This window comes from Pygoscelis adeliae, unplaced genomic scaffold, assembly GCF_000699105.1.
Source record: "Pygoscelis adeliae isolate BGI_AS28 unplaced genomic scaffold, ASM69910v1 Scaffold27, whole genome shotgun sequence".
NCBI classification, from domain to species: domain Eukaryota; kingdom Metazoa; phylum Chordata; class Aves; order Sphenisciformes; family Spheniscidae; genus Pygoscelis; species Pygoscelis adeliae.
This window is the reverse complement of record NW_008825410.1, coordinates 2383199-2409555: the sequence shown is the minus strand read 5'-3', so window position 1 is coordinate 2409555 and position 26357 is coordinate 2383199. Positions and strand designations below refer to the sequence as shown.

The 26357-nt window shown below is 39.5% G+C and overlaps 1 protein-coding gene across 1 annotated transcript in view; it reads right to left on the bottom strand.

The window, feature by feature from the left end:
- Nucleotides 1-1484: 1484 nt before the first annotated feature.
- CDK6 (cyclin-dependent kinase 6) overlaps nucleotides 1485-26357 on the bottom strand; it is a 128281-nt gene continuing 103408 nt past the window's right edge. Inside the window, exons 5-7 of the mRNA XM_009330512.1 lie at nucleotides 7966-8016; nucleotides 3825-3960; nucleotides 1485-1962 (exon numbers count right to left, since the gene is read on the bottom strand). Coding sequence (XP_009328787.1) covers nucleotides 1816-1962; nucleotides 3825-3960; nucleotides 7966-8016 — 334 coding nt within the window. The 3' untranslated portion in view covers nucleotides 1485-1815. The remainder of the gene's footprint in view (nucleotides 1963-3824; nucleotides 3961-7965; nucleotides 8017-26357) is intronic.

Genomic DNA, 26357 nt, shown 5'->3' with positions numbered 1-26357 from the left:
ACAGAGTTAACAGTGAAGTTCGCCACAACACCCAGCCTATTACGGGACTGAGAAACCTGCCAGGGAGATGGCTACAAGTTCCTGTGCCACAGCTGGAAAAATTATATTGCTCAACTCACTGCTAAGGACCTGCTTCTGCCAAGCATGCTGTGAATGAGGATATAATGCCGGCTCACTAGCTAGACAAGATGAAATAGACATGAGGAAGAGAGGAGCCTAAGGGACTATCACAGGAGTAAGCAAAGCTAGCTGCCTCACTTATCATCAGTTATACTGCAATGGTGTATATTTATGGTTTTATGGTAAAGGCTAACTCGTTAGACCAACATTTTCCCCCAAAGTCATATCCAGGTAAATGCACTAAAGTCATGCTAGGGAACAGTTTTTATGGCTTTAAAATATTTCTTCTTTCCCAGTACAGTATTAAAAAAATAAAAGCTTCTTTTTAAAATACTGAAAATATATTTTAGTTAAGGTAAAAATACTAAATATAAAAATTTAATGTAATATTTAAAATAACTGTGCTATAAAGGCATGTGAATTGCTTTGTTATTTTGACATTCAATAATGGCACATTAAACCTAGTGGAGAAGCATGTGCCAGTATACCCACATGGTGGTTTAGGAGAGAAGCTCATGCATTTCTGCATAGAAAACAAGTCTGCTTAATAAATGACATCTGAGGGGTTTTGAGACAGTAATGTTCATGCACTTGTGATGCATGGGGGGGGGGTGTTGCAGGTAAGGCAGCGCAGTATACAGCATACAATTCAGCACAAATACCTATCTGTGCTTATTACAGGTATAGGATTCTCTGCTTCTGAACTGGAAATATTTTTTCTATTTTCCTTTTTGGCTGATAATCAGAACAGGTTGAAGGCGAAAATCTGTATTGATTTTCATTGGCTCTGCTCATATCTTTGAGCTGCATACCAGAAAATTTGGAATGAAATAAAGAAAATGTGCTTGCAGCTGTTTCCAGGGGGGAATGACGGGTTAGATGATGGGCTAGAATGTGCCTGGATTTCAACACAAACCGACCATTTGGAAACCAAAAGGGTCTTTAAGAACAGGACTCTAGAAGTTTTTTAAAACACTTGTTTTTTGCAACATGCACACAAACGTAGCTAGATAACAACTCGTTTGTGTATGAAAAAACCTAAAAGTTGAGACGTTTATTACGATCACCATCATCACTGTTATTTTTATGGAGCAATTAAATGATAAAATAATCCATCCAAGTTTTCAAGTGGGGAAGCACCTGTGTATATGCTATGAATGAACAGTAGCTGGATGTATTAATGCATGTATCAGTTAACTGCAGGTTGCAGAGATCTGATATTTCAATGCCATTCTTTAAATACCACTGTAAGAGATCACATAATAATAATAATAATCATAAAAAAGTACCAAATCATGCTTCAGCAGCTAGAGAGAGAGATTGCATCGTGTTTTGGCAGTGACTCGGTCATCCTACTCCACACTGGCAGCATTCAATATTAAAAGCATAAAATGGCAGCAAAACTGGTCAGCAGCTTCTCTTCGTCTGGAGTTTTCCCAGGTAGATAAACAAAACAAAAACAAAACAAACATAAAGCTGCAATGGGAGCAGGTCAAAGCCCTGGCCCTTGTGTTGCTCTCATGAAAGTAAACTAGATTGATTTCCTTAGATAAGCACATGACAATCCCAAAATAAAAGATAAGTGCATAAAACCTCCAAGTAACGGTCTTCACTAGAACAGCTATGTGGTTTGTATGGGACAGTGGCCTTGTCAGCTACACGTCTTGTTCATTTATGGTTCATCTTCAGTCAGCATTATGATGCATTCACCTCACTGGAGTTTTGGCTGGATGACATGTGAGAGTCCAGATTCTCCTTGCATTTCTCCAGATCATGGAAATATGGGTGAGAGAGGGCAACATAGGCAGATATTCTCTTGGCTGGATTGAACGCTAAGCATTTCTGTAAGTATGAAAAGAAGTTGGTTTTAACTAAAATGTACAGTTAACAGTGCTAACATTGCATATACACGTTAATGCATGCCACCTTCACTTTATGATCAGTATGAGACCCAACAGGGTCTCAGTAGGTGCTGCATGATAAAATGACCATCCATATTAAAACAAGCAGTGGGGTCATAGTATATGAATATGGCATCCCCAAAGCTAAGAGAAAATAACAAGTTAGAAAATTCAAGTGTTCATAGTTTAGGAAATCCCAGAATTCAGGTTTTCTTGAATTCATATGCACAGGACATCTGTCTCTCAGACTGTAGGGAGCAACTATTCATGAATAACTTCTGAATCCCCTCAGTGTTCAATGCACTGTTCTTTTGTGGTTATACAAACATGGACGGCATCATGAGGTACATGTTCATTCCTAGGCTCAGCATTTCTATAGGTGTTGGGTCTTTGACTTTATAGCCTTCATATGCTAATGCTTGGTGTTCAGTTTCTCCCTTTTCTTCCTAGTTGTACTTCGCTTGCCTTCTTTCCAGATCCTTATCCCAGCCTTTGTCCAGCCAGCGCTGAAATCTCTCCCATAGCCTTGCGTTTTATACCTTGCTCTTCTCTTTTCCTTCATTCACCTCCAAATAGTATTCTTCCTACTATCCTTGTCTAACCACTTCCTACTCCTACTTTCTTTTCTTGTATCAGAATTTCTATCATTTAACTTCTAAAATTGAATTCAGTGACTTCCAGTCCTACTCTCCCCTTTTATCTGTGGCTCCTAGTTCTCATCTCTTTGCCTAACAGGAACAGCTTCCCTTCCCACCTCACCTTCTAGGCATAGATATTTGTCTTCTTTCTCCCTCCCATCATGCCTCACACTCACTGAGCTCTCTGCCTTATTTTATTCCTTGCTGTTCCCAGAATCTAATTCTTGTCCAACGTCTAGCTTCCATTTCCGGGCTGCCTGCAAGCACAACAGATGTGTTTCTCCCCTGTCATTTCAAGTGTCCAGATGTGGTCCAGCTTGCTGCAGCTGTGAGCTGCACTCATAAGGACAATGGAGTACAATCTGCTGTTCTGTAGAGACAACATTGGCCAGAGATAGCAGTGCCTGAAAGGATGCAGCAGGTCTTTCAAGAGTTGCACTGAACCCACTCTACCGAGCCCATGTGAACCAAGATCTTTTAAAGGCTTCCAGAGAACAAATTTAGCTAGATTTCAACAAGCATGGCAAAAGGCAAACTGAGGCAAGGGCATTCCCCGTATTCCATTCCAAGACTGAACTTCAGGGCTGGGGTTTATGACATATCTATAAAAATGATGGAAATAATTTAGTTGAATTCAGTGTTACCAGTTGTACCAGCACAATTTGTTTGCTTCTGTTCAATCCTGCCATTTGTAAGAGGCAACAACTGGCGAATTCCAAATCTCAAGTTTTCAGCATTCCATAGAAGGCATGCAGATGTAATCTGCCTCTACAGACTATTTTCTGCTTTATGCTGGGTCCACTATACCATGAAAAATGGTAGATCAGTTTTTGTACGCATCAGGCTTGTACTATAAGAATGGCTGAATCAGTGGCACAACAGTGGTCAGTAATGAGGATCTAAGCATAAGGTCTAAAGACAGGTCAGACAGGTACTTCCCTATCACAGTTTCCTAGTCTCTAACTATTCTCAGCTTTAACACCTCCTGAGCCAAAGGCGGTGTCTTTGTGCTGATGTTTCACAGATTTACATGAATTTGTCTATCTACTTTTGAGCTTTTCTTTAGTAACTCCGTTAAATGGAAACATAAATATTTCTTGGCATGTTGCATGCACAGTGGGAACTATCAGTCATGCAGCTTGGAGAACAACAAATAGAAACTCACAAGAAGCAAGTCTTTGCCCAGTTCATCAATATCTGGTACAAATTTTTCAATAGGTTGTGCGGGTCTGGAAGTGAAAGCGTTTCTTGGAAGGGCAACATCATTAGGCCAGTCCTCTTCTTCTGGGAGTCCAATTACACTGTGAAAGGAAAAACATAATGTTAGGTCTGAACATTCATGCAGTCTCCCCTTTATATTGATTATACTGAGTGGCAGTTTACTTTATAAGTCTTTTCGTTTAAATGAGATTAATTGTACACTAGTGCACTGATCTCTGTGAATAGAGGCTGATGAGTGTAGGTCCTCAGTGTGCTTGGTAGAAATCATTCTGTGCCCAGCACAATTTTCTGGCCTAGGTCTCAATTTTCTGAGTCTTTTTGTTGAAAAAGGGTTGAGTGCTTTGGAAGAAAGTTGCTCAGCTCTTGACTGGATGGTGCAACATATGTCGCTCCAGGATGATTAAAAGCAGTAAGTTTCAAAGGGGAATTGCATGCAAGGATCTTTATTCACAAGAATAGGGACTGAGAGAAGAGTGTGGGTCAAGATGAGGGTAAGGCAATAAAAGGGATGTTTCATAATGCTTCAAAGCTACGTGTAGTAATTGTTGCCCAAATTTAAACAATTTATTTGCTTCACAATACAGGTTTTAAAGTCTCAACTCAGAAGTGGCATAGGACTCAAGTATCTTTATGTTTTTACTTTCAGTTGTATTTTAGATTTTCTTTACCCTTTAATTTTTTAATTAAATTAACACTTAATATATTTATTTAATTATATAAATATTTAATAAATAATATTTAATTTTTAAAAATAATTTATTTCTTTATTCTTTAAATTCTAAAAGATATTCATACTTCTTAAATAATAATGCTAAGGTTTAAAACCCAAATAAATGGAACAGTAGGTAAACCTCCAATGATGGATCATGTCTTATACATTTCATGTTTTAGTCTGATGTTAATATTTGTGGGCTTGAAACGCCAGTTTCTGATGGAAATTCTGGAAAAGACCATACATTACTTGTCAGGTTTCAGGGAAAATCAATTTTTACAGCCTGTAAAATCGAGATTTTTAATGGAAACGCCGACAGGGTAAGACAAGAAGGAACATGAAAAAACGTCACTGAATACTTGGGTCTGCACTAAGCCCAATGCCACTAGGGAGCAGCATTGACCTTTACTCTTACTGAGGTTGGTAGTAAGACTGGGTGAGGCCATGGGCCGGACACTTTGATGTAAATCCCAGGTTACCTCAGTGAACTTAGTGGAATTACTCCACATCTACCTACATGGATTTTAGATTGTAATTTGGCTCACTTAAAATACCTCCAAAAATTAATATGTCCTCAAAACAACAGCATGGCTAGAAGGGCAAAGCAATTAAAATTTCAGGACAATTTAATTTTACTGCATCTGAAGGTATCACAGCTCTTGGGAAATGATAAGTTAAATCTGTATGAAAAACTGAATTTGACTTTTATCATCACAGGTATGGTGGGGGTATGGGGTAACTCCCTTGGCCACGGTGGTTAAAGCCATATGATTAGCTGTTTGAGGATCTGGACCTGTATTAAATGTAATACAAACAGCACCGTAGGAAGATGGGGGAGTTAGTAACAATGGAGTTTAACCTGCCATTCAAATGTGTTTGGTTAGTCCCAGTTTTTTTAATGTTTGCATGAGAGAGCATGAACAGGGCAGAATAAGCACAGGCACAGGCAAAGCTAACAAAATGAAACAAGGAGGCAGCCTGTCAGACAGGTAGGGTGAACAAGACCAAGAGTGGAAAGGAGAGACATTTTTAGTTACACACTCACGTAGTACTCAAAACTCTTAATAATGAATGCCTGAGTAGATGCCCTCACCCTGGTCTGGTAGCACTACCATTTCAGTGACTAAGTTTGGGAGTATCTTGGATGAGTTTCACCTCCTGCCAAAGGTTCAGGCCTGGTCTTGAGAAACGCAGAGTACTTTCCACTCCCATTGATCACAATGGGAGACGAGTCTGCTCAAACCATTGCAGCGTTTAGCCTGAAATCTATGAGGATATCCCACACCCTGATGATGTCCTGGAAAAGCAGGAAATGGTTTTGGGCCACCTCCGAGGAATTTACCCTCAAACATGGTGGAATTTTACCTGGTGCAAATCAGAACGCACATGTAAAGCAAAGGTAGACCACAGCCTCATTATCTGAAAGAATGCATCAGTCCAGATTGCACGAAAATCCCAAAACTACTTTCTGTCCAAATTAGTCTGCAGAATGAGTCACTACTGTAGAAGGAAACAATCCTCCTACAAGAAGAGCTATGCCTAACTGTAGGGGGTTCTCCAGCTGTGAAAACACAAAATAAACACTATTTAGCATAATCCCCCCGAACCCAAGAAAGAAACTTTTGAACTATTTAAGGACAACTGCACAAAAGAAGCGAAAACAAACTTTCTCTTTAAGTAGATGTGTAATAAGGAATTTCTTCTAATATTAGCATGGCATTTTCTCTTCTTGATGAATTCTTTTCTGCACAGGTAATCTCGGCCCCTAGGGATGGAAAGATCCCCATCGGAGGCTGCCGCTAGCAGCTATGCATTTAATCCTAGCCCAGTTCATTTTGATTTTTCCCCTTAAATGTCAGAAACGAATCAAAATCCTTGAAAAAATCACAGCTATGTCTTTTAAAATTATAAAATATGTTGTATGTATCGAAACTGCCTTCATTTAATAAAGCAGAATATTGTAGGACTAAAGGAGTAGCTTTGGCAGAAGAAGAAAAAGTAAACTTTAAGGACTGATTTTTCTGGATTGGGCAGGAAGAGCTATTCAGCGCATGACAAATTAACCACGCAAGTGAGTCACATACACTGGTATGGTATGCAGGAAAGGGAAGTCAACTGTGTGAAATCAAGACCTGCAATTTAGGAACCTCATATTAAATAATGAAAATGCTTCGAAACAGATCTGTTATGATTTGAGAACTGGAAAAATGTTTAAACAGAGAAATTCATTATTTGTTCTGTTTAAGCTCTTCTCCTTAGAAATTTTACTATCTTATCTTTGGAGTATCTTCAAGAGAAGAATATTTCAGCCTTCCTCTCTCTCTCTCTCTCTCTGCTATCTATTTCTTATTTCATCCAGATCCCTGGATCCCTGCAGCCCCTCCATATGAAAAGGGAAGACAGAGGTGCAGAGGCAAATGGTCATTCATTCTCTGGAGTGGGACCAGCCCTGCGTGGCTTTGATTTCCTAACTACGTGACACGTACATGAGATCTTGAGTTTACATGGTTCTTACAAATTCAGAAACATTCCTTGGTCTGAAGAGCTTTTACAAGAAAAAGTGATATAATCCTACTTAATTATCATGTTGGTAATATCAATAACTTAATTTTTTGTTTTTTAACTAAGAATATATTTTGGAAGAGAATTATTCTACCTCGGAGAGTTTAGAGCCTCTCCACCTCCTCAACGTATTTGATATATCTGAAGAAGAAAAACACAAACTCCTAGAATTGTAAAATGGTTTTAAAATAAAGCAAATTAGTTCATCTCCAACAAAGCACATGTTAAAATGCTGATATTCCTCCTGTTCTTACAGTTACCTTCCTGAACAAAATATGGACTGTTAATCATTTTAACAGGCTACACAGTATATTTTCAAAGCTAAAATATTTTCTTATGTACAGAAGTCTTTTCTGCAAAGAAGCTGTTGGTAATCATCTTAGAGATTTCAGTTTAATAACAATTTTAAAGTATTCCAATGTTGTTTTCTGAAATACACAAAGAAATTACTGAAAAATAAAACCTCTGCATTTGTTTATGTGAAGAGAATCTCTTGGATCTAACTGTTTAGGAATATGCATGAATGGTACATGCACAATATGTTTAAGAGATTTAAAAAGCCCGAAACAGAAGTCTCTCATAACTTCCTGATGATGGCTGTTAGTTCTGCAGAACTATATTCCATGTTGCTTCCTCCTCCCACTCTGACACAGAATACACGGAAATATCATGTTGCATACGGTAGCAATAGGAAATATGTTCTAGGAATACTTTGTTCTAGTCACATTATTGCATAAAAACATGGCAAAGAAACCTCACAGTGTTTCAATGTTAAACATATATTGGAATAATGCAACTAGTTATTACTTACTCAAAGATTTTTCCTAGCTGATCAACATCTGAATTTCCACGGAAGAGTGGTCTGAAAGAATAAAGAAATATTTTTAGCATATGACTTGCTTTAATATTTTATTAAATTGAATTTATATTTATCATTGACAGCTGCCAGCGTAAGGTGAAAATGTGTTATTTTTTTTGAGACCTCACTTCTTCTGCCTCCATGTTTTATCCAGTCTGTGAGCGTACCTTTCAAGTTTCTACTAACACTGATAAAAAAGGGGACAGATGAGACATATTTTTGAGTATGCTACTTTTGAAAATTTAATTGCGTCCTTTAACATGAATGAAATAACTTTCTCTCAACTAATACTAGCCTATGAATTATATAATTAACAAAATATTTTTCACTATAAAGAACATACTTAAATAGCTGTTTAGAGAGACAAAAACAGAGTGAATGTCATGCAATTCATTAAAACATAATAAAATTAGAGATTAATTATTATGGATATAAATTCAAAATTAAATTTCTTGTATATTGTATATTGGAAATGTGCTCCTAGGTTTAAGGGGTCAAAAAAAGGACAATGGATTTATGACGGTCTGTAAAGAATGGGTTGTGAAACGGTACAGAATTTACCTTGAAGGAGAGGAATACTTCTGCTGCATAAATAAAGATACGTTCAGGAAAGAAACAAATTAATAGGCTGAATGTCCAAAGGCTTTCAGAAAAAACAGCGACTAAAAATACTTTCAGAGAGTGGTACACGCTTTTTCTTTTCAAAGTGCAATTTAAAATATTTTCACTCATCATTTATAAAATACTATCATCCCATAGTGCCTAAGTAAAATATGAAATTCAGATTTGAATGGCTGTATGGCTGTATTGCCATCTTTGTGTTGAATTCAGTAAGGTGTGATCAACAGTGCAATTTTATGTTTAAACTCCCAAGACATTCCCACAGATTACTGACGGATGATTAAAGATCCAGCCAAGAATGAGGGCATCTGTGATGATCAAGCTCCAGATGTTGCATATGATTTTGGTTCAACAAATGGTAGATTACTCCAAGAAATGCAATTCAGACACACTGCAAACTGAGATACTAACTTGGGTCGACTGATAGCCAGGCTGCCCCTCTCTTCTGGAGCACAGCTCTTGGAGTACGGTGCGTGCTGTAAGCTTACGGTTACAGTTTCCACAACTGTTCAACTGAGACCTGGTGACGTGACAAACAATGCATATTCCCATGTTTTCACTGGCAGCCTTTGGTTACGGAGAAACGACAGTTCTCCTGCCTCTTTCTGCATACTCCTTTTCTTCTGTCTGATACAGGTCCTTAACAGCAGTGATAGCCAAAGACATCATGTCACTGTTGCTCTTCATAGGAGAAGACCTCTCCCATCTACACTGGGAGAACAAGGAGTCTCTGCTATAGTCCTTCCCCTCTCATTGCCCATATGCAGGAGCAGGTGTAGGGTCTGGATCTCCTTTTGCTAACCATGAGTTAATTCTGAAAAATGGCACTTTACATCTTGACACTCTCAGATAGACAATAGAGCTCCATGTCATTGCCTGTCTTGCGGGTCCACACCAAATACAGTGAGTAGACCCAGAGCACTGTGACATTTCTCAGTTAGTCATAATAATCTCTGCAGAAATCTGGGCCACCAAGAAAAAGAGCAGAGCAATAACTGGAAGACATGCTGACCATCTTTGATGAACTAAACATGCATTTTGTCTCCTTCATGTTTGCTGCCATTCAGGTCATGCCATATCAACTTACACTGCAAACTGCTTTGTGCAGGGACAGTGAGGGAACAATTTCATCAAGTCCGATTTGAAACCATAAGACATCAGATTGAAAATGATGGGGTAAAATGCGGTAGCCTGTTACTTGTCCATAAAGGGCTTAATTTATTTTGATTCTGAATAAATCATAAATAATGGTATGTGCTGCTTCCCAGATATACATGATATTTACTAACTGCAGCCTCTTTGACCAGACCATTTCAACTCACACTTAGAGGTTTCTGTATTTTTTTAAGCTTTAAGGTATCCAGCAATACTGGCTTCTACAAAAAAACAAAGCTCAACTTTACTCAGAAAATTAACTCTATCTCAGCTGAAACCAGGACACAGGAACATCTACTTCTGCTGTAAGTTTTAGCCTGATTTTCAAAATGGTCAGTAGCTACAATCCTAGTATTGTTTGTGGCAGCACACACACTCCATATCTTCCAAAGTCAGACAATATGACAATTTTAGAAGTTTTTTTGAATGACTGCTTAAAATTATTAACATACTGTTACTTTGAGTATTTAATTTTGGCTCCAGCGTTAGAATATTGGGGCCCTTCAAACTAACAAAACCTACACAGTCAAATAATCCTATCCATGCAAATGGAAAGCTGATTTAATGTTTTAAAATGTATGCTGAACCTTGCGTTAATGTGAAAGCTTGGCAAAGTCAGCCTTGTTCGCAAATCACCTTAGGCAGTGTCATGCCAAAACAAGTATGATTCTTGGGATTTTTAAAGGAGGTTTTTCCCATCGTTGCTGCTGTCTCAGATTCACTAAGGGCTGAAGCAAGAATTTAAGTTCTTTTGAATATATAATTATACAACACAAGGTGACCTTCCAACATACTTTGATATTTCATCATAATGAAGTGTTATTAATTCATCTTTCAGCCTCCTATCCATCCCACCATCATGACTACAGCAGAATGCCAACTCCAGGTTAGGCACCACTAGTGTAATGAAATTTGCCTCATGAATTTTGGCTGGAGGTTCAACTGGAATATTGGACGGATGACTGGGGAAGTAGATCCACTTAATCAGCAGCCGTATGAAGATCTCGTTTCACATTTTGGCACTAGTTACTCTTTAGTAATGACTTGCCAGCACTGCAAGTCCAGTACATAAAAACTTTCACCTCAAGCTGATTGTTTTTTTAATTCTATTCTTAAAGGTGGACATCAGCTCTCCCAGTACCACTGAACTGGGCGCATACTCAGCAGCCACAGAAATGTAAAATTTCACCTTTGTTCTTGGTATCTTTCACTTGACTCACTCACCCACTCACTCCCTGAGGTTTATTTATGCAAACTCAATCCAGAAGTCCTTACTTGGGGATATGTTCTCCTCTCTGTGATGATAACCTGTGTCAGACTGGTTAAACTCTGAGAGTCTGATTTTGTAGAATTCCTTCTTTTTTCCTCAGGAAAGGCATGGAGCTGGGTTTGTCTCCTGTGGCCGAAGTTGTGAGTCTGCCCTCTGACTTCAAAGAACTCCTAAAATCTGTGTGTACGTGTCTCTCAGGAAAGAGGGATATTCCAATGGAGGAAAGGGCTATCCATGGGGATAGACTTGCCTTTTGTGTGGCTCCTTGATCTCTCAACCTTCCCTGACTTTGCTTGCTACAAAATCCATGCTCTGAGGGCTCCCACACCATTGCTGTTACAAAACACACACTTGAGTAGGGAAGAAGATGGGACGAAAAGGCTTACTGTGCACCTAAGACATTTAATTGCCCTGTTTGCTCAAGAAGTCTCAGATGATGTTGTGTCCCCATAATTTCCTACTTTTGTTGGTTGTTGCTTCTTTGATTTTTTAGGGGGAGGGGAGGAGGGAAATGTTACAGGGAATCTGCAGGTGTCCATCTTGTTTGACCACTCCTTCTCCAGGCATTGCAGCTAGATCCACTGCCTCTGGAATGGTGGCCATGGAATGGAGGAAAACCCCTTTCATGTCTAATGTAGGACCAGAATGCCCTTAGCCTACAGACATGAAGATGAGTTGGAGGCACCATATTACTACCCTGTCCTGCTAAAATAAACTCCTACTGAGTCAATAAGCATGTACCTTAGTTCCTGAGGTTCAAAATGTGCAGCTGCACAATTAAATGGATATTAGCTATGAGTCTGCATTGTGACTATTTTCATAGGATAAATCTATCTACCTTTTTATATGGCAGTCCAACACAAAGATGCATATAACTCCTGGCCTGCATGTTGCCAGCAGGTCGAGGAAGGTGATCCTTCCCCTCTGCTCAGCACTGGCGAGGCCACACATGGAGTGCTGGGTCCAGTTCTGGGTTCCCCAGTACAAGAGAGACATGGACATACTGGAAAGAGACCAGCAAAGGGCCACGAAGCTGATTAAGGGACTGGAGTGTCTGACATATGAGGAAAGGCTGAGGGAGCTGGGACTGTTCAGCCTAGAGAAGAGAAGGCTCAGGGGGGATCTTCTTAATGTATATAAATACCTGAAGGGAGGGTGCAAAGAAGACAGAGCCAGGCTCTTTTCAGTGGTGCCCAGTGAGGACAAGAGGTAATGGGCACAAACTGAAACACAGGAGGTTCTGTCTGAACATCAGGAAACACTTTTTTACTGTGAGGGTGACCGAGCACTGGCACAGGTTGCCTAAAGAGGTTGTGGAACCTCCCACCTTAGAGATATTCAAAAGCCATCTGGACATGGTCCTGGGCAACCAGTTCTAGGTGGCCCTGCTTGAGCAGATGATCTCCAGAGGTTCCTTCCAACCTCAACCATTCTGTGATTCTGTGATAATACAGAAATAAAAATACAGATCACGACATAAGGTTGCAATGTAAAACCTCACAAATCCTGAAAAAGTTACCATCTGCTTATAGTTTAGAAGGACTTGCACCACTAATCTTCTGGCCGAAAGGCTCTCATGCTTATATGTAGCTGAACAAATTAGATTTCACCATTCACCAACTTTAGGCTCTTTTCTCTTGTCCGAAGGAATATACTCAGCTCACGTTGTTTCATGCCGAGTTTCACCTTCACTAAACATTCTATTTATCTGAACTAGATATTGGTGTCTGAAAGGTTGAGTACTTTATTTTATAGACACTGTGTTTCATGTCTGTGCTACTCAGTAAAAACTGAGATATAAACATTTCCTAAGCAAGTCTCCATGAAGAAATTTTCCCTGATGCAACTCCACAGACATGCCAAAGCAATTCTAAAAGTATTGTATACAATGACAATGCAATGACACCCAAGAGATAAATGAGGTTTAACTGTAAACTGGCCATATTACTTCTAGACTTTACTTTCAGCCTTTGGTCTACAAAGCAAAGAGGGTCTGTAACTTTTCATAAGAAAAGTTAGAATTTTCATAAAGATTGGAATTAAAGATATTGATAAGCACTGCTCTAGTCTATACTACAGTACAGACACAAGGAAAAAATAGTCTAATAAAACCACATGCATTGAGACAGAGGAAAAGATTTCTGCAGGTTTCTTGGTAGTGGCCAACATTTTGAACCAATTAGTGACATTCTGATTGGAAACTATCTTTCAATTTCTGACACTGAGTTATTAAACTACAGGTAAAATGGATACATGGAAGAAAGGTCATGTGAAGAAAAACAGTATTGAAGAGGGAAAAAAAGGTCAAGAAATTATCTTTCTAATCAAAACATGTTACAGAGCTATCATGACAATTCTAGAGTTGCCAATGCAAGTGCCTCCAAGGCTAGACAAGAATTCATAGAATCACAGAATCATAGAATCATTAAGGTTGGAAGAGACCTCTAAGATCATCGAGTCCAACCGTCAACCCAACACCACCATGCCCACTAAACCATGTCCCTAAGCGCCTCATCTACCCGTCTTTTAAATACCTCCAAGCCTTGTATCTTTCCAGATACGTAAGAAATAACTTCCAAAATAACTATCTGGATTCTTCCTGCTAGTCCATTTGCTCAGTGTGGTGATAACAGCAGCTGGGAATCCCATCCCCTTCCTTGTTGTCACAGAAAAACAATAAGGATAATCTCTTGATTACTGACTTAAATATATACAATATTCTCAGTGAAAAGTCTGTATATTGGCAATCCACATGTACTCAGTGAAGTCATACAAGAACTCCCTAAAATGAAAAGAGCATCATGGGTGGGAAAGGTACAACTTGCCTTTTGGGCACGTAGGGCTTAGACAGTCTGGTTGAAGAGATGGCAAGGAGAAGTGCTGGGAAGAAGAGCAGCGATTTCAGAACAGGTAGCTGCTGCTTTGAAGGCATTAGACAAGATGGGGGAGGTGTTGAAAGAGAAAGTCCATGATAATTTGACATAGTGGAGAGAAAAATGTAAAGGGAAGCAGTTCATGGAAGTGGTACGAGGAATTTTAGAAGTTGGTAAGGTTGTAGTAGTTAAGTCTAGGAGTTTGTATGTCTGTGTGTATAAGAGCAACAAGGTGATGGTGAAGAAACTAAAAAAGCTAAAGCCAAGAAACATTTGCCAAGGAATCCCACATCGTGCCATGGGAAACATGCCAAGCTACATAGTCTGTGACTCAGAGATATATTTAAATGATGTTTTTTTTTTTCTTTACATGTTACAAAATGTGAATAGCTGGCAAATAATTTTGTCAGATCCTTAGTTACTTGTTATGAAGGAAATATTTTCATTTTTAGAATTAAAAACAAATAAGGCCTAAAACTAGAATTATGAGATGACTAGAAATAACATGATCTGGACTGTCCTGGGGAAACCTTTATTCAGCGGGATTATTTCTGAGCTGATTTCTCACTCTTGTTCCCACCACTGTTTCTCTTTGACAGATCCCCTGGACAAGTCTCTACTACAGCCATGAAAAGAAAAACTAAGGCAAGATAAAAGAAAAAAATATGTATCAGTGCTTAAAGATGAAGATCATTGGCCCTTCTGATAGGTAAAATGAATATGGTACAGTATAAAACTTTACTCTGAAAACAGGCCACAGCTGACAACATTGCATGTTCTGGACAGTTACCCACTTCCAGTCACAAGCGACTTGCCTCAGCTGTTGTGCAATTCAGAGTTCTCATTTTAAACGTAACATTTTTTGTACTTCTCCCTCTCCTTTCCCTTTAATAATATCTTTGTGTGGGTGGGTGCTAGACACAGCATAGGAAGAAGTTACTTCATGTAGAACTTATTATACTTGATCACAAATTGCTCAAAACTTTTAAGAAGCTTATCTTCTCTTCTCCTACATATAAGAAGAAAGATGACATAGATAAACATTACGACTGAGGAAATACGCTTCAGCTAAAATCTGAGAGAAAACAGATCAGCCATCTTGAGTTTCTCATTTTAGTCTTTAACAGCCCAATTTTTTTACTTGAAATCTATCATTCTTCAAGTAGGATAGTACGACAATAATGAATAACATCCCTAAGATAATTTGGGCTATGTCAGTATTAAACTATTAAACATTAGAATCAGATTAGTATTTATCAGTATGTATATTAGAATTAGTATTAAACATTAGGATCAGATCTAATGCCTCAAAAGAATCGCAATAATTATTATTTTCTCTGGAGTGTCTCATGTCATCTGGTAGACAGAAGCAGATAAAGAAAAACAGGTAGTTTCTGAAAAACTACTGCAAACTTCCAGTGCTGTAGTGTGTTGAATTTGCTCCCCATTGCTATTTAAGAAGTAAATGAATTCTAAAACTAAAGATAATATTCTGACCCCCAAATGCACATACAGTCTATTTCCTAAGAAACATAGGAGATTTCTGCCTGAACTGAGAAAGCAAGGTGCTTTCTGAGCTGTGTGTAGATACAAGCCAACAAGGGAACGACCCAGCTGGTATAGCAAGCTTCCAGGACACTGTTCATGTGCAGGTCCAAAGCTGCTAGAAATGTGGCTGGAAGCTGCAAGCCACTGGTGTGCAAGAGGAGGTAAAAGGTAAAATAGAAAAGAATATTAATAGCGAGAGAGAACACGCTAAATAAGTTTAGGCATCATTTTGGCAATCCACTTTGGGGTTAAGATTGCTCATCAGATGAATGTTTCCTGGTGTGGGTTTTCATCATGAAAAGTTTGCACTGCTTTGCTGCAAATGATTGTATTACATGGGGATGCTGGACTTTCTGAGGGTTTTTAACATACAGGTTGGCAGCCTGGGAAGAGCCAGAGCTGTAAAGTGGACTAATCACAAGAAATTTGCAGATGGATATGCATGTTCCCTATGCATGCATAACAGAAAGGGAAACGTTAGTAAAAGGGAAACCAAACAGAGGCACTGTGTACAGCTTTACGATCAAAGCAGGGCCAGCCTACTGTGTAGATTCAATTGTTGATTAAAAATACAGCAAAAAACAAGAGAAAGAGCATAAATGTGAGAAAATATAAGCGTCTTCAAAGCTCCCTTAGGAACGGGGCAAAGGAAGATCTTTTTCTGGGTGCTTAACATTTGCTTGACACCTTTCACATAAGCATTGTGTTTCAAGGTCCCAGCTGGCCTTGGAGCAGAATGATGGGCCTCGTCCCCCACCACTGACATAAAAGGGAGCTTTATCAGAGACATTAATGACCCCAGGATCAAGCCAAGTGAGATCTGGTTTCACAGCCTCTTATAAGAAAAAAAAGGTGCTTCAACAGAAGGATACGTGTGTATATATATAAACCCCAAAAAGTAAGGTAAGTGCAGATATTATCTTTGACCAGAATATGCTCTAACGTGGGCAGGTCTCATCTGTTCCTGGGCAGAACTGTTTCAGCATTCATCATTTAACACTACTTTTTGAAATGGAAGAGCCTTGATAGGTTGAACGTCCTTCACTTACTCCCTCAGCACGCACGTCACAGTTCTCTTATCTGTGGACATTTGCTTCTCTAGAAGATTTGTAGGTTTATTTCACCAGGGTTTAAGTCGTTATCTCAGCTCAGGGAGCATGATGTAACAGTGGCATTTTGAAAACTGCCCCAACATTTGAAGCAAGTTCTGGAAATATATACACGACTGACCTTGGAAAAAGGGAAAGGAAAAAAAATGTATGGTCTCTGCTTGGAGTGGAAACAGCAGCATTCCTCTTGTTTGTACTGACAGTTCTACCAGCAATATGATTTAACCGTTTGTATGTTAAACACCCACTCCATCACTGCACACAGTTAAATTACATCTGTCTTGTCAGCAGCTTGAAGTTTAATTATATAACTGAACTGCAGGCTTCTGCATTTTTACGGCATCCTGAAAGAACTACTGGTATGACAAATACAATATGGTCGTCCTCTTTCCGTGATCACTTACTTCATTTTCTGTATTCTCTCTCATGGATCTATTTCATATCCACTTTGTAAACTTGCAGTCTCTAAAACTGCCATGCTGCTTTGGTCTTCTTGTGCAAATCAGTTTTAGGGTTTGAAGGCAGTAATTGAACTATGGATTAGATAAAGGCTGTCCTATGTGGATGGATCGGAGCCAAGAGGGCTCCTTCCTCTCCAGTTCACTCACATAAGCAATGGTGCAAATCAATGTGCAGGATGCTGCGTGCAGGCAGTGTGTGTGCGTCTGCACAGAGCTCAGCAAAATCCTCACCTCCAGGTGTTTGTGCCTGTGAACAAATTTGCCTATATTTTCCTTGAAAAGATCTAAATCCTCCTTCCAGAGCATGCCAGAACTGTTTTTCACCACTCCTTTCATTTAACTCATAATTTACTCCTCATGTAAAAATCTAGCAGAGAGCACTCCAAAATGATAGATTTTAGTCAGAGTGTGAAGGTGCTCTTTAATGCTGTATTTTGAAGAAGTGGTTTTAAAACATCTGTTTCACAGCAAAGGACCTAACTTCAAGGTAAGCAATAGGAGTTTCAGTCTGTTCCTAGTCTTTATCAATTACGCAAATGAACTGAAAGCAATCATCTTCTACATGAAATATCTACTCTTTTATCCTGTATGAAATTTCATTGTGAAAATCTATTCAAATCACAGTTTTCAGAGATACAGAATTATTTTTTTATAGTTCCACAACTTTTCTTGCAATGCCAAGATGACGCTGAGAAAGCTCATCAGTTGACATTTACCATATTTACTGGTCTCAAAAAGCCTTTTAAAATGGACTTTGCTCTGAGGATGCCTCTAATGCTGGAACTAGTTTTAATCAAGAGGATATGTAACAGGTTTTCAAGTTTGAGACCCTCTAATTAAAATCCAATTCATGTTCCACGAACTGAATATATTTTCAATCAATCAGATTGCTTTCCCAGTAAAGCTTTAAACTAAAAGATTTTGTGCCATTGGGTTGATTTCTCGTGGAATAAACTCTTTTTAACCAAAGATCTAACAGTGTTGTCATTCTTGTATCAGCTTAAAGTCTATGCACACATAACTATTGCCTGAAGGAAACTAACTCTTACCTACCCCTGATTCTTCTACATCAAAGGAGAAGGAAGTTAGTTAATGTAAAAGGAACACATATACTACACATACTTGGGCATTCAATCTGCCCAAAGATACTTAGCAAATTAACATCCAAGTATGTGTTCCCAGGTTTTCTGGGGTTTTATTTCTTTCTTAATAATGCTAAGCAAGGAGCTTCACAGACTAAAGTATACCCTATAGATAAAAGAGCTTATACTGAGAAAGGACAGTGTTATAAATGATGCTTTAGTGCTGTCATTATGAGTTACACATAAAACGGTACATCTATTTGACTAAATTACTGGTCGAACTTTTTTTTTTATTCTACAGCTGGGAAGAGTAAGGCAGAAAAGCAAATACCCAACTAGAAAAGCATCAGAAAAAAATCTGAAAGACATCTTTTCTGTCATCTGCAGTAGTACAGTGACAGAGTGATAATGAGGTAACAGAGGCTGCACATGGGCACTCTTTGAGACTTTAGCCAAGAGAGCTCCAATAGATGTCAAATTTCCATATTTGAAGGGAAACATAGAATTCAAAATGTTCTACACAATCTAGAACATAAACTTCTCAATACGGAATAAAATCCAAGAAAAAGTTTTTTTTTTTTCCTCTGGGAAAACATTACAAGCTAAGAGAGAGAATCCTTGGGTTTTCTCTCCAACTGGGCTTGAGCTGCTCCTGTGTGGTATTGAGTACATGTTTTGGTCTATAATCACTTCTGTTGCCCCCATATTAGGTGTTCATGGCACCTGTTGCACTAAGCCTCTCTAAATTTTCAGATAAACCTGAAACATCAGAAGAACTGCCACCCCCCCGCAACTAATATGTCTCATCACCTTCAGCTGTAATAAAACACTCTTGGTCAGAAAAAAATCTCTGAAAGGGGATTACAACCCTTCAGACAAGAAAGGCAGGGAAAACATTTCAGTACTAAACAGTAAACTGTTATGTGAGCAGAGGTGAAATTTCAACTCCAAACTTTTTCTCCAGCTGCTGAGTCTGAGTGTCAAAAGACATGAAAGTGGATCAGAAGGATGGTGTGAAGAAAATACTTTAATTTTTAGCAGCTGTGCTGGCTTACAGTGAATTAATAAACACCTGCAGAAAAACTTGAGATAAACATTTAAGGTAGAAAGTATGTACAGCAATCATGCAAGGAAAACTGATACAGTTTTCAAAGGCCACTTAAACTAGATATAACTTTGCCCTAAACAATACTTTGTCCCATGCAATGCACTCTCTTACTCAGGCTGGAGAAGCTGCAAGATTTACATTCACTGGCCCATAACAGTGCATAGTAATCTGAGTTCACCTATTGAGAGCTCTCTAGTTACTTATCCTGTTCAGCTATTAGTGATTTCACATGAAATCTTTTTTTCCCACTTGAATCCTGACCAAAAGAAAGAGTAAGTTAATTTCTCATATGAACGAGAAAAAACAGAAAAGAACTTCCAGGTGATGACACCGCTCAGATGCCACCCTCCCCTACGGAACTGCAGCGTTAATACACTTTATGCTGTAGATTTGTGTGTTTCAAAGCTTCCCAAATTAATTTTGGGACAACTTTTATGCTGTTATCTCTGCTTTGCCATTACTGAGCCATAGCCCTGCTTCTGTGTTGCCCGTGGCACAACTCTATTGGCTTATTTCAGTGGGTATAGCATACAACTCTGTCTTTACAGAATGAATGTTTTCTCAGTCTCTGAAGTACTGAGCACCTGTAGCTCCTTGAGCCACCCCATATCTTGAACTTTTCAGTCCCCACATCACCAGGTTGTTCACCACCTTCATGTCCACTACAAGCAGTTCCCCAAGATCCACATGGAGTTGGCTGTTATTTCTGAAAAAAAATCTGATTTGCTCAGAATTAAAAAAACAGAATCCTCTTCTGGAGTAAGTGAATAACCGAGTAAAAGCTTCCTTCCATGGTAAGCTATTTTATGCCTTGCTTTTCATACAGTTGTGGCTGGAGTCTTTGCCAAAAATGGAGAGTTTACCAAAAAGTCTGGGCCCTCTTTAAACTCCGCTCTCACTTTCCGGCAAAGTGCCCTCACCATCAAACTCTTAAAAGATCCAGGAGATGAGCAACACCTACCTCTCCTTTTGCAATTACTTTCCAGAAAAGGAGAACTGATTCCAAGGCAGGAGAGAAGCAAGCAAGCCTGTTTCTGTGCCTCAGTGGGTAGGACACCCAGCTAGGATACAGTTCTGACTTTGTACATATACTCTTTCATTGCTAATGGGCTGATGAGATCTAGTTGTAACTGAGTATCTTCATTCTTACAGCGGCAGAGTATGTTTCATACTGCCAAACAGGCCTAATTTAACAGCTACAGATAGGAACATTACTGAAAAATCTCTTGCTATGTATACTTCTTTAGATACTGAAAGCTTACACTCCAATTATTTGGATATAAAGAGCACTTAAAAAATTATTCAGTTGTATAGAACAGTGTGTATGCTGTACTGACATAATAATAAAACCTGCTTCATGGACATAATCTAATAAAAAATGATCTGATAATGCACTATAGTTGGTCCAATTCTGGATGATATAGCTGATTGAGTTATTTATCCTTAGGTAACTGATTCAGACTCAGTCAAAATCAATAGTAACTGAATCTTCATGCCAATTTACTCCAGCTCAGTAGAATAAATGAGTGGAAATGAAGTAATCCCTTGGATGAAATTCTTATTTGACAAATGTCTGTATTCCAAAAGCACTTATTACTGACAAACCTGGATATGTTAGGAGAGAAGCTATGAATATGGAGAGCATTTAGGTAAAAGAAGAAATACTGCATCAGAGATTGTCTTAGAGTTGCTTCCGGATGGTATGCGTTCAGTGCATCTATAAAAGGAAAGCAGAGCACATTATGCATGAGTTTCTAGAAGAAGTCATATGGTTTGACCATGCATAGCCAGACTGCTGTTTCCTCAAAGACTGCAAAATGAAGCATGCTACCAGCATAAGAGGGCAGCCAGGCATGTCACATACTGACATCAAGAGCTCTCGACTTGTCAAATCCTGGCTCTGTCTCTGGCAGAGTCAGCGTACCACGGTGGCTGTGTCTCACATGGCCTCATTTGTACAGGGCCAGCATGTCGGCAGGTCAAGCAGAGCATGCAAGCGAATGTGATGGCAGTGCCACAGGCGTTGTGCAAACAAAAATCAGAAGCAAGGCAACACCACGTGTATTCATATCACAAGGCAAACTGTGGCTTCAAAGGAAGAAGGGACAGCAACTAGTGCGAGCTGTATCTTGCCATGCCTCTTCTCTGTTTTTTAGTACACGGTCAACACCAGGACCCTGAGGCCTGATGGCAAAGGCAGCTCCAGCTATGTGTGGGTAACGTGTGCTGCTCCGTGGCAGTCAGCACGCACATGCAGGAGAAGCTGTGGCCACTTCCTTTCCTCCCCAAATTAGGACTCTATCTAGGTCTTTGACACCTGCAACTACAGCCAAAGCACAGACTCCCAGACCAGCTGGCAAGTTCTCTGCAGTGGTCTGAACGCTGTGGCATAGGTAAGTTTTTCCACAAAGGCAGCGGGGGACTGCCTCTGGGCACTACGGTTCCCTTGGAGACATAGTTTTCCAGAAATCTAAATATCAAACTTGTTCTTGCTTTCTCTTTGACATTTTGAGCTGTCCTCTCACAGCCAATTATTTACTTGGTACAAAGTAGTACAACGTTTTGGAAAGCTGTTATGTTTTGCTCTGCTGTCCTTAGCTGTTTTTAAACTCCTGCTGTTGTCTGTTCCTTTAGGTGCACTTTTCACTTCTCTCATGCAGATTTATGATTTTTTTTAGATGTAAAGAACATCTAACAGCTTTGGTGAGCACCTACATATGGAGAAGTGCTAGTGCGAAGCTGTTGAAAAGTCACAAATGCGAGACAGATTTGTCCTATATACTTCTGAACTATCACATACTGTTTTTACAATTGACCAATGGTAGCAAATTATCAGATTTCTTTTCTGGACAATCAAATACAGAAAACTCAGTAAAGCTGCCCAGATCAAAATTTCTGACTAGACACTCAATTTGGAAAAAACCCACACTTCTCCCCCCTCTCCGGAGTGCACCAGTGTCCAGGAAAGGATCCCGTACACCCACTTGGAGTTTAAATACCTTTTTGTAGCCATTTTCTTATGAAAGAGAAAAGTAAATAAAAACAATGTTTAGTTCTATTACGAGTCAAACAAAAGTACACAGAGCTTCCCCCAGCCAAACTCTAGGCAAAAAGCAAAGCCTCTCTCAGCCAAGTTCCTGAAGAGGGAAGCTGTGTGAAAGAGCCAGGAGACCCTTTCAAAAGGAAAGTCTTTGGGCAGCGTACAGCTGGCTATCCCTCTCCGGGTTGGAGAGGAAGGGGCACGGGTAACATTGCTCTGCTTCTCTCCTGTTCTCTGGCTGGTGGAGTGACCGCTGAAAGCCATCTGCAGCTGGGGATACCATCAAAGCAGCCCTCAGGCTGCTCTGGCTTATCCCAGGAATGAACTTGTCTTTGAGATGCTCCAGAAGGCACAAACGTGGTACACCTTCACGTCAACTGGCTGGCAGCTGTGCTGAGCACAGCTCAGCCTGAGGGACCCAGGCGTTCCTGCTGCCAGCTGCATTTCCAAATATCCATTACAAATGCTACGATGTTAATACCAAGGACGTACAAATATCTACATCATGACTGACAAGTTGTGGTCTTTCTCCAAGCCACAAGGTCTTTTCCTCTGACCTCTGGCCAGGCTATTCAGATTGTCACAGACTGGAATATCACCCCTCTAAGGAATGTATATTTTTTAAGGATGACGTGTTCAGGGGGATTTCAGACTAGGGCTGTGCCACCTGCACATGAAGAAGCTACGGGAAGCTTTCCAGGAGGGGAGTTCTCTCGTGAGCTCCCGCTGGGTTTGAGCTGTGTGCAGCTGCCGGCTGCTAGCCCAGAGCCACCGGGCCCTGGTCCCTTGGCCACTGCCTGGCCTGACATTACCCCACACCTGAACTTAACAGTCTCATTAAACTTGGTCAGCTAACACCGTTTCTGCGGGTCTTCTTACCCCTGCCTCAAGGTTCCCTTCTGTTTTTTTGTCACGGGTAGTGACAGTTTTTGGTTTCTATGGTTTATCAACGGTTTCCCTTACCAACAGATCTATTCCTCTGACTGAAAGTCTGGCACAGCTGGAAACTAGAAGGAAAACCACAAGTGAATGGCCTGGCACCCACTTACCACTCATCTCCAACCACAGACCGATACAGTTACTGGATTTGACTAACGGCTATCAATCAGCCCAACTGTAGACACTTAAGATATCAGCTAGAAAAGGCTTGAGGGAAAATGTGAGCTAAAAAAACAACAAGGTATTTTACTATTAATGGGGTGATGCTGCCTTGGAAACTCACATCTATTTCATACTCGATAATTAGTGGTATTATTCTGACTGTTTGCCCTTCTCTCCATTAATGTGCATTTGTCCTCTGCCCAAAGCCAATGGGAGTTCTGCCTCAGAGGTCAGATTAAACAGAAAACAAGCCTGCTTATCTGAAAACTGGAATAACATGAACAAGTGCAGTCTTCTGCCTTCCTTTGTCAGTTAAGTTTGAAGCAAAATGTCATTGTTGTTCCATCAGATCACTAAGGTCACTAAGCTAAATTGTGGCTTGGGTCCATTCAACTTAAAAAATGCTTGAAAAAAATCTTTGTAATAGGCTAGCCACTTATCTGGGGAGGAAGAAAAAATCCTATTTTATTAGGTCTGGTTTGGAAAAACCATCAGCCTCCCACACACCCATATGCACATGAATGGCAGAAGAATAAAGGAGGAAAAGTGCAAAGCACAGAATTTTGAACGCTGACAAGATCTTTCCAAGGAACGAACCTTCTCCCAGTACAGTTGGTCTGGACCATGGTGAACTTTTATGGCACTTGCAACTTAAATCATTCTTGTAACAAAACAAGATAATTTCCAAAAATGGCAAAAACAAACTCAGGCCAGAACTGTACAGTACCTTGGTTCAAAGGTTGCAAATCAAGCTGTGTAGCTTTTACAGTTCTAAGCTGCAACATCCACCTTTGCTTGTTAAAACAAAGACAAAACAGAAAAGAAAAAAAAAGTTGTTGTTTTAATTTTCCTGCTACCAAAATCTAACTGCGAGCAAGCAAACAAGTGAATGATTACACTTTCGAGCTCTTGGTCCACTAGATATGTTGGTTTAAGGTTCACTGGAAAACACCAGATAATATGAATGCAAAGTCTGTGTTTAAAATTGCTGCATGATAAAGAAAACAGTTCTCTCTTAAACCACATTTAAGATGTTTGCCAGTTTATAGGGAAAACCCAACTTATAAGCAGCATTCATGGCTGTATTTACTCAGTTGCTTTTTGCCTAGATGTCTCTGCTGTCTTGGTTTTATTATACCTTCCCTCCCAATACCCAGTTATACATCCTTTTTTTTTTGTTTCTTTCACGGATTCCTCTTCTGCTCCCTCTGTTTCTCTCTCCTTTCCAACATAAAGAAGATCTGAAAATATATTACAGCTCTCTCCTCTCTCTGCTTTTGAAAGGCATTTCAGAAATGTGTTGAAAATAAGAGAACAGAGCACAAAAAGGGAAGGTTAAGCTAAGAGCAGGAAAAAAAGGTAGAAACTTTACCGTACAGAGAAATACAGGATCTAGTAGGCAAAGCAAAATATTCCTACTGCTGCATAGCTACAGTGCCCACTTAAAACAGTGAGGACTAAATGATCACATACACTGAAGCACAGGAAAATAACTGACAAAGAACTAAAATGCATCTGAAATGAGACAAAGCTATGTCATAGAAGTATGCCTCACAATTCCTTACATGGCAGTATTCATATTTTACAGTCTCTTTATTATCTTTAGAGCCTCTTTTCAGACTCTGTTGACGGTACTATTCTTGTATGTGCAGAAAGGTAAAACAAAACTGAAGTCTTCACTACTATCAGTCAGAGCTGCTTTTCTTTCTCTTGTGTTCAGTATGACCAGGATTTCATCTGCAATATCCATACACATAGCAAGAAGTTAAAAACCCAGTTTGGTGACAATTCACAACAGTGTGCAAAACAACTCTTAATAAAGATCATTTTAAAAAGACAAGGAATATAATCCTTCCCTACAGAAATCCTGGTGATTTTTCCATGATTTCCTACCCTACATAAATCATGCTAAGTTTACCCATTGATTTCAGTTTGAGACAGAGTTTCGTTTATGGCGTGTTATATGAATACGTGGTCTCTCTCTTCTGGTCCTGTCCAAACCAAAGTATCTTCAGTCACATCTTTGCCTGCACTGATGCACTTGAGCTATGGCAAGAATATGTACCATACTTAGAAAAACAAGCTCCATATTAAGTTGCATAGTGTTTTGCTGCTGATGTTCCAGTATATGATACTTTACTGTTGATTACAGGCTTTAAACAAATGTTTCTGCTCCCCCAACACTTTAGATAATTGAACGATATTAATGGAAAACATTTTAAGTAATGACATACTGTTACTTAATTTGAGGTGAGGGTCACTTAGTACCTATAAATCCTCCTGTCAGGTATACATTTGCAAAGTTACGGAGTCATTGTCTATTCCTCAAGACCATTCAGCAGCAAAGCAACTCATCACAAGGAATGGCTAACCCAGGATATGTCTGGAGTAGAGGACACAGTATTTCAAATTTCCAAGCAATTCTCTGCAATAGCAGAATTTCTGTGAATCACTTTCCCCAAAGTCCACTGTCCTCTCTACTTCATTCTCCAGATGAAGAACACGCTTAGGCAGTTGAGAACCTGTGGTTCTGCTGTTGAACATACATTGCCAGATGTATACCTAACTTTTTCAAAGTGCAACCTTAAAAGACTACATCTGTGAGAGATTAGCACCTATAGGAACAACTAATTCAGACCAAATGAGTGCATGATGAAACTGATGCTAGTTAGAAGAACAGGCTCAAGGATGAGCTGGGCTGCAGATCTCTTCCGAGATAAAAGCTGCCTGTCCCATTCAAAGCACCAGGGAACCTGCAGGCTCTGTTACGAGTTATCACTTTGTTGCCTACTGGTAACAAATGAGAGTATGTACCTCCTTCTCTGCATAAGGACATGCATACAGTAGCTCACATACTCATGGCCTGATTTCCTTTGAAGCTACCTTTTTGTGTGTGTGTGTGATATTTTAGCAGACAGATAACAACAATCATACTAGTAGAGTGGCTTACATTCTTGCAAATTTAGCTTGAACACA